We start from the raw sequence: 19,082 nt of genomic DNA, 5'->3' as shown, positions 1-19,082 counted from the left end.
CTAATTTGTATTTAAGTTCAAAAATCTGAAAAGGTCGATTCGATTCATTTTTCCGAAGCTCTCCCCAAAATTTCACAAACATTCATCAAATCTCAAAAAACGATAAAAATTCATGAAGTTTAGAATTTTAAAATTTTGTAATTTTTGAATTTTAAAATTTATTTTTAATTTTGCTCGCGAAGGAATGCGCAGCTTTTCTTGACAAAATCTAAAATTTAATCTACCCATTTTTCAGTCCAAAATCCGAACTTGACTTTGAGTACTTTCACTGATTGCATTTGTGTCAAGTTTCAAATGTCATTCGATTCAAAATATTATTAGGTCTATTCCCGTACTTGCAGAATTGCAGAATTTCTGCAGGTTCTGCAGAATTCTGCAGCCAGCATAAGTCACTTTTTTGCAGCACGTTCCCGTACTTTTCAGCTCGCTCTCTTCAACTCTCTCTTTTGCAGAAGTTCTGCAAGGAGAGAAGCGGCAAAACTTTTGCCTGGGTAGCGCGTTCCAGTTCTTTTTCTGCAATATTGTACACAGTTGAGTGGATTTACTCAAATTGGGTATTAAAGTTTTTTAATTATTTCAAGATATTTAATTAAATAAAAATTAATTATGCTTAGGTAGAAATTATATATAAAAAACAACTCATAACTTTTACATTAGGTAAACAATTTTACAAATGAGAGTGGCAGGTACGTTTAATAAATATGATTTAAAAAAAGACAAACAAAGGTTTAATATAGAAGGGACCAAAAATACATGTTTTAATAGCAGAATGTTTGAAAGATTATTCAGGATAACATAAATAAATTATGACTGGATGTCACTTGAAAGAACAACGGTGACGCAGCGAAATTGACAAATTAAAAAAAAAATGAATCACAGACTCAAAATATTTAAAACACATAAATAAAGAAATCTGGAAAGAAATCCATAATTAAAAATATAAAAAAATAATATTTTCAAATTGAGAAACTTTAAAAAAACATGAATCAGATATTTGAGAATTTTAAAAATGCAAATAATTATATCAGAAAAATAAAAAATAATAAATCACAAATTCAAAATTTAAAATTCAAATAAATAAAAACTAAATATTTCAAAATGTTTAAAAATTCAAAAAATCTTAATTTTAAAAATTTAAATTAAATATAATAAAGGTCGAAAAAAATCGAAATAAAAAAACAAAAGTTTGAATATTTATGATTGCAGAACACCAAAATTTCAAAAGCTACAATAAAAAATAATGATATAGAAAATTAAAGAAATTATAACTTCAAAAATAAGTAAAATTACAAAATTCTGTCAATCAAAAATTTTAAAACAAAAATATAAATAAAATAGAAACAATCAAAATATCCAATCCCTAAATCGTCTAAATTTGGGTTTCTAACCTAAAATATGACTCCAAAAAATGTGTATTTTTTATGATTCAGTATGGCGTAGAAATTAAGAATTTAATAATTTAAGAATTTAAGAATTAAAAAATTGAAGATTTTCTGAGTTTCAGAATTTCAGAATTTTAATTTCGACACAATTACATAATTTTTTTTTTTGGTTCATATAAGAATACAAATTGGTAGCGCCGTGAAAGGTTCAATTTATGATTTGCCAATTAAATTTACCTATTATTTTAACACACATATTGAGTATATTCAAAATAAATTTATGATCAAAAATAATTCCTAACCAAATATTTATTTGAAATTATTAAACTCAAAAGAAATGTGTCTTTTAAAAGTTTTTAAAAACTATTTGTTTTTAAAGTACATTTTTTTTGTTGGGGTACTAGCCGAGCTGTAACACTATGGCTTAGGTTTTATCAGGTAAAAATATTAACACTAAAAAAATCGCTTTATCATTACATGTATGAACTAAGCCTGAAATCGTTAACATAAAAAAATCGTTCCCAATATAACCAGACATAAAAAACAACCCCAAAATCATTTATTTTACAACTAATAATAAAATGCTTGATTTCACCCAACTTGCAAATTTAACGTAAGCGTGTACTCAACATCCATCACACCAAATTGCAGTAACTTTTCAACAAGAAAGAGAAGAGAGATTTTGCAGAAAAGTACGGGAACGGTTTTGCTGCAACTTCTAGCTCTCTCATTGCAGAAGTTCTGCCTGAGAGAAAAGTTACTTTTGTTGCAGAAAAGTACGGGAACGCTCTGCTGCCGTTTTTGTGCAGAATTGCAGAATTCTGCAGTACGGGAATAGACCTATTGTTTTCGTTGGCTTGCTACAAGACCAAGCTCGACCCCCGACATCTCCTTCGCCACTCCGGGACTGGTTAGGAAAGCGTCCTGGGAAGTCTTGGATCAGGAGTTTGGGAGTCTGCATCTGTGCATCCTGGCTCAGATTAGCAGCGTGATTCCGGTGTTCCCGAGGAAGACCACAAAAATAAACCAGGAAAAGGCCATCAAGCTGCTGAACCAAGTCGATCCAGATTGCATTCAAGACCCGGAGGAAATGCAGAACATCCTGGAAGAGTGTTTGGCGAAAGCATCGTACGTGGTAAAAAACAAGAAAGCCAACTATTTGAAGCGATGGTGGAACGAAGACATTGAAGCAGCCTACGAAGCCAAACGAGAACAGTTGAGACGCTACAACAAGACCAAATCCCTCACAAACCAAGTGGAACTACAGAAGAGACGAGCTGTTTTGAAACGGTTGATAAGGCGAGCGAAGCGGGAGTACAACAAGGAACTCAGCGAGCAAGTGGATGAATCAACCCCTTTGAAACAGCTTTGGAACATCATTAAAGGTCTGGACGTAGCGTTAACCCAACAAGTCTCGGCGAAACCGGAAATGTCGGAGGAGGACGGTAAGGCGTTCATGAAGTACTACTACGATGGGAAGCTCAAGGAGACGTGCCGACCGGAGATCCGAACCAACGAAGAGCTGAAAGGATACGAACGCCCAATCACAGTAACCGAAATCCTGAACACGCTCAAAAGGAAGAAGAAGCACTCGGCACCTGGTGGAGACGGAGTGTCTTACGCGATCATCAAGGGACTTGACCTGGGATTTCAGACCAAGCTGTGCGAAATGCTCAACCACGTTTTCGTCAGCGAGGAAATCCCGGAAAGGTGGAGGTGCGTCAAGGTGAAACCGATCCCCAAGCAAAAAGGCGATCCTCTTTCCCCGTCCTCCAGAAGGCCGATAGCCTTGATGAACGTCAACCTCAAGTTGATTAACAGCACGGTTAAGGACAGGTTGAATGAGTTCGCGGAGGCTGAAAATCTTCTACCTAAACTGTCTTTTGGGTTTCGGAAGAACTGTTCAGCAATTACCTGCGTCAACTACCTAGTCAACCGGATCAAGGAGGCGAAACGGGAGAAAGATCAGGCCATCGGAGTGTTCTTGGATCTGTCCGGCGCCTTTGATAGCGTCGATCTTAACATCCTCATGAATACGCTGGTCAACTTGGGTATCCCTGGGAAGCTAATTTCCTGGTTATTCACCTACCTGAGCAAAAGGACCCAAGTGCTCGAGACGGACGGCAGCAAACTAACAGCAGACACCAGTGAGGGGCTACCACAGGGCTGCCCAGGATCTCCTACAGTCTTCAACTTCTACACCATCCCCCTGCACGATGTCAAGGAAGACGGTTGTGAGCTGATCCAGTTCGCGGACGACTTCGCTGTGTTGGGAATTGGAGATACACTGGAAGAAGCAGCAAACCGAACTAACCGATTCCTGGGAAAGTTGGCAGCAGCCCTAGAGAGCCTGAATCTGACCCTCAACGTCAGCAAATGTGCAGGGATCGCGTTCACCAACAAAAACCACGAACACTTGAAGATAAAAATCAGACGGGAAAAGGTGGAGATCAACAACACCCACAAGTACCTCGGTTTCACTATGGACAAGACATTGACCCACAGAAAGCACATAGAGGACGTGAAGGAAAAAGGCGCGTCCAAAATCAACATCATCAAGTTGCTGGGCAGAAGGAACAGCGGAGCATGTCCCGACACCTTGGTCAAGGTCGGAAACGCCCTGATTAGAAGCAAGACCGAGTACGGAGCACCGATCTACGGAGCAGCGGCACCAAGCAACCTACAGAAGATCCAAACCGTCCATAATGCTTATCTGAGAAGTGCAATGGGTTACCTGAAGACCACACCGATCCACGTGATTCAAGCAGAAGCGGGCCAACTTCCAGTCAAAGACAGGATTGAGTTTTTGACCCTGAAGGAGATTCTCAAAGCAAAGTTTCACGGCAACCAACTTCAACCCTTCATCGAAAACGCAATCAATTCTGACGCGGACAACGGAACGTTCCTGACCAAGATCGCGGTGAAGCACAACGATGTCGTCTGCCAACTTCAACCAAAGGATCGGTTACTGGAAAGCAACCTAAGGCGGGTTGGCCCGGCAGCCAAGAACAAGATCAGGAACAAGCTCTTCAAAGGGCAAAAACCCAAGCACGACTACGGAATACACTTCTGGAAACGGAAATTCCTGGAGGTAAAACAAGACCGGTATGACGGGTTCAAACTCGTTTACACGGACGGATCCAAATCGAACGATGGTGTGGCCGCTGGAGTGTACGACGATTCGGACCAGGAAGTGCTGCAGCTCAAAATGAACGAAAATTTCTCAATTACGAACGCGGAACTTCTGGGAATCTACGAGGGAGTACAGATGATCAGGCGAAAAGGCTACGAGAAGGCGGAAGTAATAACAGACTCTCAAGGAGCTTGCCTCACACTGAACAATCCATCGCTGGTGAAAGAAAACTATCTGGCCTGGGAAATTTGGAAACAACTCGAGGCAGCAGCTCCCCAGGACATCCGTGTCCAGTGGGTACCGAGCCACCAGGAGATCCGAGGAAATGAACGAGCAGATGAAGTAGCGGTAGAGGCCAGAAAAGGAAAACAAAATCTTTTCAACACACTTACACTCGGAGATGGAATCAAGCTAGCAGAAAAAGAAATTTGGGACAACTGGACAAGAAACTACACCGAAATCTCCAAAGAAAAAGGCGCCACCCACTTCCAATACATGAGTGTACCTGGTAAGAAGATCTGGTGCCACCGTTTGGACCTAAACACAGAGGAAAAGCGTATCCTGAACAGGATTCGTTCAGGTCACACTCTCACGAAGGAACGTCGATTTGGCTGGGGTTGGGAGACAAACGATTTGTGCGAAACCTGCGGCGAGCAGGAAAATCTACAACACCTCCTGTACGACTGCGTCGTATGGAACACCCAAAGAGCTGATTACCAAATCCTGGAATACGTAACCCCTCTAAGCAAAATACTGCAAAACAACGTCGAAACAGAACTGAAACAAATCACCAACTTCATCAAAAGAACGAAAATTCGAATTTGAAAACTGCACCACTAACGAGTGAACAACGAACAACACAACTTTGAGTAAAGCCCGTCCTACCCAGAAGACTGGGTACGAGAACCGGCTTTCACCGAGTGAGACACCCTGCGTCGAGATGGATCTTCTACGGTCTTAGACGTCAACAGACAGAGCAAAGAAAAAAAAAAAATATGGGCAACGGCAACTGTTGCTCGTAAATAATTTCCAACATTTTCGACCGCTTAAAAAAATTACGTTATTTTTTTAAAAGAAGTTCCTCCAGGAATGACCTCCAAAGAGTGCCGCCTCTGCCTGCGGCACGAGGCCAACTGCGTGTCTTTGTTTGCTAAGCGGCGCGGGACAAAACTTGCCGAAATTGTTCGTTTTTGTGCCCGGGTAGAGGTAACGTATCCGGTGGTTTGTTTATTGATAAATTTTAATAGAACTGTGTATTTGCCATTTCAGATATCCGAGGACGATGGCCTGCCGGGGGACGCGTGCCCGAGGTGCGTGGATGAGGCCCTAAACGCGTACCTGTTTGTAAACAAATGTCGCCGGTCCGACGCCGAGCTGCGAACCGAACAAGCCTTCGCCAAGGATGGGTAATGTATTCGGATGATGGTTTTTTTCATCGATGGGTATTAGAAATTCAATTATGGGTTTGGTAAATGCTAAATTTCCTTCAATATTGAATATTGAGTGCATTCTAGGTACTTTATCTTCCCATCGGTGTTAGAGAAGCGCTCATTTTACTTGCACATTCTCTGCATTTTGAAAACATTTTAAAATATTGAACTGTTTCGATAGTAAAACTATTTTCTCGTTTTTGGAAGTTTAATAGAATATGACTGAATAAACTTCGAATCGATTTACAGTTTTGTCCGTGGAAAAATAGTTTTGAAACCGAACGTGTTAAAATAACAGCAAAATTCTAATGAATAATAACTCTAATCATATTGTCAGATTCGATGATGACGCGACAAGCGAAAAACATACCAGTACTGAGCAAAAACCAGTTGTAGAGGCAAGCTCCGAGAGTGCGCCGAAATTTACCGAAGAGCAAGAGGAAGTGCTCGCAGATGTGCCCGGAGATGTATCAAAGTTCTCCCCAGTGGCTCAACAGGTTGAACAAGTGGAGTCGGAATCGTGCGAAGTGCAGGTGAAACTCGACATCGAACTGCCCAGTGTTCAGAACGAGCCCGTTGACGAGATAGAATGCGTTCAGACAGAAGATGAGTTCGTTACGACTGAAGAAGAGGCAGAGATGATTGCGGAACCTTCGGACGCAACGGTGTGCATTAAGGAGGAAGAAATAAATGAAGTTTCGGCAGCTGAGGGTGACGAGGAAGAGGTGGATTTCTTTGTTGAGTACTTGGACGAAAATTCTGAGTCGGTTGCGTCTCCGAACGATGATGATACCATGGTGGACGATCAATATGAGGAAGAGGATGGAGTTGAGATGGAGGTTCAAGAAACAGTAAGCGTTACGAGCACAACTCGAATTTACCACTGCTGTGGAGTTCGCTGTCGAGCATCTTTCAACACTGCGGAGGAGCTGGACGAGCACTCGATTCAGGTGCACCTGCCGTGTCGAGAACCCGCCAGTTCGCAAAAGTCCTTTGAATGTCAACGTTGCTTCGCGAGATTCAGCACGGAGAAAAGTCTTGCGCTGCACACAAGAAGACTGAACGACTGTCCATTTTGCCAAGAAACGTTCGCCAAATTCAAAGAAAAGCAAGTCCACATGCTACAGGTCCATGGAGAGTCGATGCCGGTCACGGCGAGCAATACCGACGAGCGAATCTGCTGTGGTTGCCACGAATCGTTTGCCAGTGAAGCGGAACTTCGTGCTCACAGCGAAAGCCAGCACGCGTTGCGAAAGGGAGCTACCGACGAGACGCGATCGCTTCAGTGTACCGTCTGTTACAAGCTGTTCCGCACGGTGGAGAGCTTACGGATCCACCAACGGTTCGTATACAGACCGAAGAACTTCGTATGCGACACGTGCGGCCAGGCTTTCGACACTCGCTCGAAGCTGATGACGCACGAGATCGTACACACCGATCAGCGCGACTTTCAGTGCGACAAATGCGACAAATCGTTCAAGAAGATTCACGCCCTGCGCAGCCACCAGCTGCTGCACGAAGAGAAGAAGGAGGTTTGCCGCGAGTGTGGCCTGCGGTTCCACCGGAAGTCGAACCTGAAGATGCACATGCGAAAACATCAGGATACCTTCTTCTACGCGTGCCCCGACTGTCCCAAACAATTCAAGAACAACTCTCACTTGAAGGAACACTACAAGGTGGGTTTCAAGATCACACCCAACTTCTCTCCAAGTCTAACCCGTTTCTGTTTTAGGTCCACTCGAAGGAAAAGCCATACCAGTGCTCGTTTTGCGAGCGCACCTTCAGCTACTACAGCGACCGGAAGCGGCACGAAATGAGCCACACCGGGGCGTACCCGTTCGAGTGTGGCAGCTGCGCGAAGAAGTTTGCCCGGAAAACGCTGCTGGACAAGCACTCGCAGGTGTGCCTGGAGCGAAGCTCGATGCAGGAGTTGACGGAATGAGATGGTGAGTCGGGGAAATATATCGCTAAACTCTTATTGGATGTAATTTTTTGATACTTTCCGAAATCCAGTAGCACAGACGTAAATAGTTCCAACTGATTTTGGCGATACGCCACATGAAAGTGGACAGGTGTATTGGACATTTTTCCAGAAGAGGATAATCGACTCTAATTTTGTTAACGAATTCTATAAATGGATACAACGTGTCTATGGTTGGTAAGCGTTAAAAACCATAAGTTCAATTCTAAAACCAAGTATTCCTGATGGGGAGTTTTAATGAAAATTCAAACCTGTCCCACAAAACAAACTCGAGATAGGCACCAGCTAATGAATTAAGGACAATTGGTACTCCAAAAAGTGTTGGATGTATTGGAACAATCTAGTCTCCTTATCTATAGCGATTACTCTCTGAACTATAGCTTTTGTTTGAGCGAGCTAACATAACAACAAGTCCAAACGGAAAATCAAGGCAAAAGTTCCATTGACCATATACCTTGAGACGGGAAATACTCGTAACAATATTTACAGGCGCATCAATACTGTAATTCCAATAGTTAACTTGAAATTGTAATGGTCTAGACAATTATCAAAGACAAGGTAACAATCAAACGATATTGCGGAAAGGGGGGGTGAAATTAATTTCGGACTCCAACCAACGATACTTGATAAAACTCAACAAGAACACAAGGTACATGTGAGTAAGTTCCTCAGTTGATGATTTCTCCAATACTGCTTCAGGTAAGTTCGTGTTCGGGATACGCAGTTCGTAATCGCAACGGTATGCCTTGCGAAATCCATTACAAGCTGAAAATTTTCCTATTTCGAGAACTGCGGGGGAATGAGCTCCCTTGCAGAGACGTCAACCGTTCCACTTAACATCTTCACTCGACATAGGGTTTACGATGTGGGTTACTGTAACAATAGCGCTCTAATTCCATCGGGTCTCGTTGAAAAAATGTCCACCGAAATTGGAAGAAACATGAAAACGTGATATCTCGAATCAAAACGCTGCAATGCTTTTAAAAGCGTATTTTTTGAACAACCTCACTCAGAGCCATCATTTCCGGAATAACGTGCTTGATCACAATCGCAAGTAACAATTAATGTTGCTGAATGAGGGGTCAAACTGATATCTGACGACAACCACATTGGCGACTATCATGTAAGGATTGCTTCAGAGTATTAGAAGTTGAAGTCCGTGTTAGGGAAACGTAATTCGTGATCGCAATGGAATGATTCCTGCAGTACGGAAATCCTTTAGGTTTACTAAACTTTTAAAAAATAATTTTAAAAAATCTGAAAAAATCTAACAAGAATAAGTATAATAAATATACCCAGAAACAAACATTCCGGCAAACGTTCTTTCCGCATAGCGACCATTCCGGGAAATGGAATTCCATTATTGTCATAGAATCTCGTGAACCAGAACAAAGATTATGATGTCGGTTACTGTTAGGACGATGAAAATTATAGATAATTTTGAAAAGTTTAAAAAGTTTGTCAACTATAATTAAGAAAATGTTAATGAATAGCAATATTTTAATCTTCTCAAAGTGTCATGATTTTCCATTAGGAGAAGGTAAAATAAGTTTGTAAATAATAAATATTATGTATTTATAAAACATAATTAAAAAAAATCTCCAAATTTATAGGCATTTATATCCTGTTGAACAAAATTATAAAATGCGAAAACTTGATGCATGTTTTAAATTCATTTTAAAATGCAACATAAATCGATAATTTTATAAACAAAACTAGTTTAAACGAATTTCAGGCAAAGTTCTCACTTGTTAACAATTTAACTTAAATGTATGTGTATTTTGTTAAAAAGTTCATTTACTTAGTAAACTAAATATAAACATTGATATTTTTTCTTTAAAACTATACCAGCAACCTTGTGATGGTACATTTGACTTAAGGGGTTACATACATGTAGAAAATCACAAAATTTCATATTACAAAAAAAATATTAAATCCACTTAAAAGATAATTTTCAATCACTCCTGAAAGTTTCATGAAGATATTTCATGATTTAACTGAGTTAGAGACGATTTAAGCTCAGAATGTTGCCATGCGCAAAGCCAACTGTCTAACTTTCTGAGCGTTTTTCTCTGAACACCAAGTTGATTTACGGGTGCCACGATATCTCGAGATGGGATGGACCAAATTGGCTTTAATTTTGGGTGAAGACTCCCAAGACATGTCCCGTGTGCATGACGATGCCCGATTTTGAAATTTTGAATTTTCAAAAAATACAAAAATCAAAAACTGGCGATTTTTTATATGAAAAACAGAAAAATATTTTTATCTTTTTTTTTAATAAACTTTTTGAAAATCGGACTTCGTCATGCACACGGGACCGGTTTAACGAGTCTGCACCAAAATTTTGAGCCGATTTGGTCGAAGCAATGTTGAGATATCGTGGCACCCGTTTTCTAAAACTGCTAACTTCAAATTCAACTATATCTCGGCAATGATACAACCAAATGTCTTCAAATTTGTTTTGTTAATAGATGCAAATGTATATTTTAATGCCCTGAAAACAGTTTAATTGTGTGCTCAAACCAACCTCTGACATTTTTGCCGATTTACATGTATGTAACCCCTTAAAATAAAGTTTGAACATCCTTAATCTGATTTTGACAAAAAAAAAAATACTTTGACTATCAATTTCATCCCGGAATATAAACTAAGAATTTTTGACGTAACTATTTTTTTAACATTATTGAAAAAACTTGTTTTCAAAAATAGTGCATGAACTTTGTGTGTCCTACCTCAGTACATGTCTTTAAAATAATAATTTTGAGAAAACCCTTACCAGTTGGAAAATATTCCAAAAATAAATGAAAATCCTATCGATGTCACCCCGGTTTACGGTAATTTATTTTTCCAGATTGTTTTTCCATATGCATGCAAGCTGTGAAGTTGTTTTATCTAATCATAGTTATTGCGCAATTCTCACTAACTTGGACTTATTACTATCGATCGCACTATTCCGACTTGTCAAACTGGCTTGGGAAATTTTAATTTTCTCAAAAAATGATCAAAGCGAGCCGATGTTGCTCACCTGTTAATCGCAATTTTAAAGTGCGAATGTCCAGTTTGGTGGAAACTGCGACTGGAAGTGTAAATAAACAACTGCTGGTTGCCTAGTTTTTGGAAATTTTGTTGTCAAAAGTGCGAGAGAAAAGTGCGGGCCAAATCCAAGAGTGCAAGGATCAATATCTTAACTGAAAAAAGCCGACTGAATAAATCATTTTTTGTCCAACCGTCAATAGGACTAGTCGCCTGAATCCACTACTCTGATAGAACACAGAATCACAACTTGTATAGGTGAGCCAGGATAAGCTACAGACGATACTCGATGCTCATAAATCTAGAATTCAAACTATTTTCATTACTTCCGAACTTTAGTTCCAAGAGAATTCCGGCTGGATGTTCCATTAACGATTCATTGGGACGGGAAATTGCTGTCAAATATTTTCTCGGGAAGAATGAAGACAACCTATTTATTTTGGATACAGGATCATCAACTGGGAAAGCAGTAGTCCAAACTGAAGAACTCATGGAATGGAATCTTACGGAGAAATTCGCTGCCATGAGTTTCGATACGACAAAATCCATTTCGGGTGTACGGTCAACACGAGATTACTTGGAATTGTGGTTCCTGTTTCATCTTTCGATTTTACCTCCAGGTCTTATCGTTCTAGCGACGATGCCATAACACAAAAAGACACTGACGGATAGAAAAGATCAGCAATTCTTCAAGAAACGTTGCTCGATGTACTAGAAGTTGAAGTCCGTGTTAGAGAACCTGAATTCGTGTTCCGTGCAAGTCGATTCTAAAGGTGACACCGGCAAACATCTACAGTTGTATTGATAGCTAATTTGAAGCACATTACACAAAGTAAGTACAACACACCAACACATCGCCGCCTGCTTTACTGCTATGAATGGGGAATCCATCGCTCGTCTGCACGGGTCGCTTCGTAGTAGTCGACTCGTCGTCGTCCAGGCCAGTTGAGCCAGTTGAGCGAGATTCTTACTGTAGTACGTGCGCGGTTCCTCTGCACTGCATTTCCAGCCAGCAGCCTCATCCGCGGGGCCAGCCAAGTGAAAAGAGAGTGGTGTGGATCTTCTTCGAGGTGAAATTTGGCCGAGGGTATTCCAACGGGAAAACAAATTCAACGCAATATCCACGATAGGAGGGCGGAACGCGTGAAATTGAAGGGATTTCGGGAAACTTTCGGGCAAAAGGTCGCCGAAAAAAGTGGTTCGTGAGGAGTTGGCTGCGTGTTGAATTGGGCGAAGAAAAAAAAACGAGATGTCCTTACATTCAATTTGTGATAAATAGTAATGGTGGTCGACAGTGTGTGAACAAGAGAGGCAAGAAAAAGAAACGAACGACGGCGAACCAGTTTTTTTCGCGAAGAAGTCTGGCCGCGAGAAAATCAGGTTTTTCGCGACGAAACGACTTTGGCCAAAAGGAAGAGAAGCACAAAAAAAGTGATGCAAAAATTCCGCTTCAATCGCTAGGTTCTGGATAAGGCCCCCCCTCCCTCGAAAGTGTGTCTGCAAAGTGGCCACTTTTGCCAGCTCGAGCGACCGAAAAAAAAACGCAAACGAGACGGAGATAGTGTGATAGAGTGAGAGTCTCGATCGATCCACCTCAGCAGCTTTTTTTGTTTCCTGTGCCCACTTGGAACAACATTCGACGTTGGCAGGCAGCAAGTCGCCAAAAGCGACCGCTGGAACCCGTTTTACCCCGCTGCAAACTGTCGTGCGTGCAAAAGCGGCCCTCAAAAGGTCTAGCAAGATTTTTGGATATTCCCATTGGATCTCAACTCAATCTCGGGGCCAAAGGTAAGATATGCGTGAAAATTTTCATTTGTGGCAAAAATGGAACCCACTGACACACACACACAACCATACAATCAAACCTACGTTTGTGTGTGTAACGTCGTGGCGAACGTGTGTGTGTGTGCGGGTGGCGAGTGTTTACACTCATACCACAGTAACAAGTGGCTGAGAGAGCGCTCACGCACACACACACGGTGCCGTGATTACACACTAATGTTTTGATACAAAGCCAGACAGAGACGAAATGAAAACATTACTGTACATTCCGTGGCACCGAAGGAAATCGTTTGTTGACATTCCTTCAGTGAGTGTGGGAAGCGTTTTGGGAAATCTAACTGGAAAATGAGTGGAAAGGCTGGGAAAACTAAATGGTAACCTTAATTATCTGAAAAGCGAAAAGTTAGCAGAAAGACAGCAATACAAATACAAAAACACAAACATAGAGCTTGTTTAGTCGACAATTAATTCGTTGACTAATAAATGTTGTTTGACCACATTAAAAAATATGTCTAAAAATTAGTAGGGCAACTACTTTTTCTTAAAGCTGGAATATTTGATCGAATCCAATTTTTAAAGCGATTGTAAACGGATTAGAAATTCTCATGCTATTTTTTTTTTTTTTTATTTGATGCTATTTAATCATTTGCAATCAAATTAGACATTTTAAGAATTTCACTGGAAAAAGGCTTCTTCACTGGGAAAAAGGCTTTGAAATCACGGTTAGAATTAATTTCTTAATAAGACCTTTTATACCCATCTTCACGTATACATATCGACTCAGCTTCGAGTAAATGTGTCTGTGTATGAATGTTAATTTACAAATTTGAATTATTACGCTTTGGAATTACAGATCGGTACAAAAGGGAAAGTCTTAGCAAGATTTTTTTTTATAAATTCATTGATATTAAAAAAAAATGATAGTAGCAACCAATCATCACCACTTCGCAACTTTCAAATGTCCCTATCATGCTATTCAATCACAGCGCCGGGCACGACCAGTGGTAAGATCACGGAGAAGAGGATAAGAATTTTAGTCCGATACTTGAGTGATGAAGGCCGCTAAACCGGCTGCGTCTTCGACAAAGTATCACGTGAGTTTTGAGGGAGTTAGTAAGATGGGTGTGAAGCCCGTGGAATCACCATGTTAAGTAATGTGGCCGGTCAAAGTTATTTATAGTCCTTAAATCTTCGTATGTTCTTAGATTCATCTTGAAAGCTTTCCACTTGGGTTCACCAAGTTTTTTGTGGTGAATTCTGGTTGTGTTGAAAGTTCAATATTCGCCTAACGAGTATGCAACCGAGTAAGTTCTTGAATTCAACTTTGCATTTAATATTGCATTGTCCTATTCTTAGGTTCTCAGATTCAAGGATTAGCATTCTTAATCCTTCTAGTCAACTAAGCCTTGATGGTCTGGTGGTTAGCATTTTTGTCTGCTGACCCAAAGGACGGAGGATCGAACCCCGCCGCGAGCTAAAGAATTTTTCGTTCATATTCAAGTGTTCAGAATTCCTACTTTCCATAGTTTCTCGATAGGAACAGATGGGAATCGAACCCAGATCCATCCGCTTACAAAGCGAACATCGTAACCATTTAGCCACGCCTAGCCCTAAAAATAGTTACATTAAAAAATATTATAAAAACCAAAGTGATTTTGATAGTCACTGTGTTTATTACTAATAACTGCCTAAAAATTTTCAAACTGATTTGATTTCGTCAAATTGAACATAACAATGGTAACTATTCAAATTTTTTATAAATATCAGTTTATGTTACCACAAAACCCAATTTTGTAGCATAATTCAACATTTTTCAAAATTAATTAAGAAAGTTGTTCTACTGAAAATTACTTTAAATCCTTAGATTTTTTAAAATATTTCAATAACACAAAAAACTGTTTACTTTAAAGATAATTTCAACTGTTCTTACTGTAAAATTGTCTAAAAAATCCAATAACACAATCCGAGGTCCGATTCGAACTCATTTTAATTGAAAAAGTAATGACTATCTTAAGAGTATTTGAATAATCTTTTTTATCATTGGATGTAACTTCTGGAGGTTCTGCTTATGCTTATTAGATTAATCATTTTTGTCATTGTTTTCATGATTATGATTAACTTTGAAAATATTTCAAAATTTAACGAAAGCTTTTTCTTGAGGTACGTTGAACATTTCTCTACCAGGTTCTGTATGGTTCCATACCATCATCATGTTTGTGTTTAATTCGTATTTTTCATTTTGCAAAAATGTTCAATCTATCAATGTCTTCCCGGTTTGCGATACCTTTTGTTCTGAAATTCATAAAATCAGGGTTAACGGGGTAAATTTTGACTAATTTTTGGAAAGTAATTGCAATTATGTAAAAAAAAATAAAAAAACATCTTCAAAAAAGCACTAAGTTTCAACCTTGATTTTATAAATTTCGAAACTTTACTAGAAATTTAAAAAACGTTACAACAAAATATTTCAAATTTTATACCCGGAATCTAATGTCAAAGGGACTGTATCCACTGCTAGCAGATCTGTTTTTTTTTTTTGGGAGGGTGGTCCAGCCGCACATCGTTGATGTTGAAACCTCTAAACTGGGCCCTCGCCCTGTCACGTCCGTCAGTAGTCTTGTCGTACATTACAACTAGAATCAGATCTGCCAATGAATTAGTACACTTCGACCAAATAAACACTGACGCTGTATGGATCTGACTCTAGAATAAATGCACAGTTGTGTGTTATTCATAAGTCCAACTTATTCAATTATTCATTCAAGTCCAAATATTCATTTGCTAACTGCTTTGGATTGAAAATCTAAATTTTAATCTAAAATCCTCTAAACTTAATGTTCAAAACTAAACGTTCCATTAACTGTTGTAGTACTACTTCTATAAAAAAAAACAATAAAAATTTATGAACTGATATACAAATAGGATAGAAATCGCGATTTGAAAAAGAAATGACCATTTACGTCAAAAGATCCGTAGTTCCTCGATTCGCAACAATGGTCAATACAACCATAATCCGAAAACTGTTAGTTCAACAGATCAACGAATTTTGTCCGATATTATTACATTATTGATTGATCGAGACTCTATGGACAATTTGACATAAAAGAATGCCTAGTATTCTACATCAATCAAAGTTTATTGACAGCGTTACTCTAACTTGACAATTGCAACTAAATTTATCATCAAATAGATTTTGAAAGCATACAGATTTATTTTAAATGCTAATGCTAAGCAACAAATCAATTGTACTATCCTAAAGTCCCACCTAAATCCCACATTGTGATAGTGAAAAAGTCACAGAAGCAGCGGTGTCTTGTGCAATTGTGATATTTTCACTATCGGAGAACTACCTAGTTCACGAAGACAGCTTATCGGTCAACGCTTAAGCCCTGGGGCTGCGACAAAGCGAGTTTTCGTAGCATGAAGTGGTGTCCGTAGTGCTTATAAAAAAGAATGTATACCCAAATTTGAACTAATGCACTAGGATCAAATCATGCCCCTTGACTTTACAAGGCCCAGGGAGATTTGTTTTTTTTTCGGTTTGATACCAAATTTTAAGAAAAAATAAATGTCAGCGATCCAACAGTAATAAAGTTTTTTTTTTTTAACACATCATTTTGTTTGACTCAGTTAAATGTTTCCGAATCGATTCCGAGGTCCGTTTTTTGATATCTCGTGACGGAGGGGCGGTACGACTCCTTCCATTTTTGAACATGCGAAAAAGAGGTGTTTTTCAATAATTTGCAGCCTGAAACGGTGATGAGATAGAAATTTGATGTCAAAGGAACTTTTATGTAAAATTAGACGCCCGATTTAATGGCGTACTCAGAATTCCGCTTAAACGTAATTTTTTTGAACATGTCATTTTAAGGGATATTTAACGTACTTTCGTATCTACATTGACCCAGAAGCGTCATTTTCATTTAGAACAACATTTTTCATTTAAAAATTTCGTGTTTTTTTAACTTTGCAGGGTTATTTTTTAGAAGAAAAAAATGATATAAAAGTTGAAATTTGGAGTTGTTCGATACAGCATTCGAAAGATCGCAAGATCGCAAATCTTTCAAATGAAGGTAAAAGCGAATCATTAAGTTCAGTTATCGATTTGCTATGATTTTTTGAACATTGGCCGATATGTAAACTGTTCCGAATATGAGAGATGACTGTAGAAGGATTGATAGGATGTTTGAGTCATTTTGAGTCAAAGACATAAATCGATTTTCTCGTTCGAGTAAAATTTCACGTAGGCATTTGTGTGCAGTTCACAAGCCATCCATGTTCCGATTCAAACCTCATTATCAAATGGCGTGACATCACACATCCGACTGTTTATCCCGCATTTCCGGTTCCGCCATTCAACCTTAAATCAGCTGTTTCCAGCTTCAAGCTCTTCGTTCGTGTCCGAATCAACCCGCTTCCCTCGGCTAAACGGCGCGAGGTCGTTTTGAATCAAATTTCACAATGAGCCCTAATGAATGAACTAAACGCCGCTCCGTGTGCTGTACCGTGCTCCAATTTGCTTGGCTCGGCGAAAAAAATGCGACCATTTACAGGTTTCCCCTCCCTCAACCTCCGCAAACCAGTTTAGATATTTCTCTAAAATGTAGTTTTTTTTTTGTAAACAGACAACAACTAGTACGAGTGACTAGTGCTGCGTTGGTCTAGGTGTGTTTGTATTACTGATGTGCAAGCGCAGATATTTTTTTCTATACGTACACAGCCAAGAATTTGCGTTGCACGAGATTGCATGAAGCAATGTTTATTTGTTTTGCTTCTGCGTGAGTATACCGAAGCAGATTGTTATTAAACTTTACATTTCTGTGTTAGATACAAAAAATGTTAAGATTTAAGGTAAAAAGAAAATACTTTTTTTTATTAAGAAAATCATTTTCAAATTTCAATAATTTCTGAAAAATATAATTTAAGATATGCAATTGATAAGCTATTGAAAAATATATCAAATAAACAGTAAAAGTTGGTGTTCTGAAAACCATATCAAAACTAATGATCATTTTAGTGCAAAATCATGGAACTAAGACGATAGACGAACTTCAAATATTCATTTCGTTGCTTACAGGGTTGCGTTTTTAATGATTCGTGTGTATGTGTGTGTGTGTGTGTGTGTGTGTGTGTGTGTGTGCGACTTAGTTTACGCGTCATAGATGTGATTTAAAAGTGCGCTCGCGCGCGTTCACGTATGTGCATTAAGTGCATGCAATTTAGAGTTTACATGTCAGATTTTTTTTTTTTTGCGTTCAAGTTTTATGTTCGCTATCGGCTGCCCAACACACGATGTATCGTACAAGAAATGTAGGTACAACACATGCATGATAATTCATTTTCATAGCGATTTTCCATTTGCAAACAAATATCAACTATTATAGTCGTCGATCATTCGTGTGCAGATAGTTTTTTCGTGTTTGGAGAAATCGACAGCCCGGTGCGTGTTTTTACGCTGCACATTCGCGAAACTGCGCAGTTTATAATGGTTTAAATCGGCGGCTAACCTCCAAAACTACGAGTCTATCACTAGCTCGCTAGTGTGTTCATCACTATAGAGTGGTATTTCACTGTTGCTTCTATGACACGCTAAAAATGTCCATTCAAGCCGCTTTGATTTTTTTAACGTTATCACAAATTGTCATATGACTAAATCATGAACTATAATATTCAATACTCATTTTCTTATTCATTTATAGCTTTTTACATAGTTTTCTTCTATTTTTTTATTGTAGTTAACTCTAAGCCAGGTTGTTATGATGTGCTTCAAACTAAACCTAGTCCCAATATACAAACAATTAAATCAGGATTAACTTAAGTTCAGTTTTGATTTGTTGAATTTTATTTTGGATCCTACAGTAATCAATCGATATGATACAATCCTTGACCTGATGCACAGTTTATACTAACAGGCTATCGTAACCAATAAAACAACAAATTACAAATTACAAACAACTGCCTTTGCCTATTCGTATTTTTTTTTGTGCTGTGCCACTTTTACATGGCGCACTTTACTGACTGTACGAAATCTGATTTATTAGCACGCAAAAACCAGCTTGGGAATGATGGAAAGCTTTAAATTAATCCAAACGGCGATGAGAATAGATTTCTTTCTCACCTAACTAAACAAATTGTATATCTAATGGAGAAACTATTACTCTCAGATACCACTTCCTTTTTACCACTTCCTATGTGATTCACACCAAGAATTTATTGACATTCATAACATGATGCAATTGAGATACGAAGAACGATGAGTCATGATATTAACAGTATCAAGAAATTTTATTTTTAACAATTCTCTATACTTTGCAATTCGATTTTTAAAGGTTTTTTCT

At 38.8% G+C, this 19,082-nt stretch overlaps 2 protein-coding genes across 3 annotated transcripts in view; both read left to right on the top strand.

The window, feature by feature from the left end:
• The first annotated feature begins 5,499 nt into the window (after positions 1 to 5,499).
• LOC6042981 (zinc finger and SCAN domain-containing protein 2) lies at positions 5,500 to 7,923 on the top strand. Its single transcript, XM_001854356.2, has 4 exons — positions 5,500 to 5,721; positions 5,785 to 5,921; positions 6,283 to 7,621; positions 7,678 to 7,923. Exons 1-4 carry the CDS (start codon positions 5,605 to 5,607, stop codon positions 7,885 to 7,887), a joined length of 1,803 nt encoding a protein of 600 aa, XP_001854402.2. The 5' UTR covers positions 5,500 to 5,604; the 3' UTR covers positions 7,888 to 7,923.
• A 3,965-nt stretch (positions 7,924 to 11,888) lies between these two features.
• The window catches only part of LOC6042975 (protein Gawky), a 33,450-nt gene continuing 26,256 nt past the window's right edge, over positions 11,889 to 19,082 (top strand). For both annotated transcript variants that reach the window (XM_038254298.1, XM_038254297.1), the window contains exon 1: positions 11,889 to 12,750. The gene's annotated coding sequence lies outside the window, so the exon portion shown is untranslated. The remainder of the gene's footprint in view (positions 12,751 to 19,082) is intronic.

This window comes from Culex quinquefasciatus, chromosome 2 (assembly GCF_015732765.1).
Source record: "Culex quinquefasciatus strain JHB chromosome 2, VPISU_Cqui_1.0_pri_paternal, whole genome shotgun sequence".
Lineage (NCBI taxonomy): Eukaryota > Metazoa > Arthropoda > Insecta > Diptera > Culicidae > Culex > Culex quinquefasciatus.
The sequence above is the reverse complement of the archived record's forward strand: the minus strand, read 5'-3'. Positions and strand labels throughout refer to the sequence as shown.

Excerpts from the sequence above, each read along its gene's own strand:
- LOC6042981 (XM_001854356.2), top strand. The coding sequence starts at position 5,605 with ATGACCTCCAAAGAGTGCCGCCTCTGCCTGCGGCACGAGGCCAACTGC. Across the intron at positions 5,922-6,282 it reads CAAGCCTTCGCCAAGGATGG|ATTCGATGATGACGCGACAA; the intron begins GTAATGTATTCG and ends TCATATTGTCAG. Across the intron at positions 7,622-7,677 it reads ACTTGAAGGAACACTACAAG|GTCCACTCGAAGGAAAAGCC; the intron begins GTGGGTTTCAAG and ends TTTCTGTTTTAG.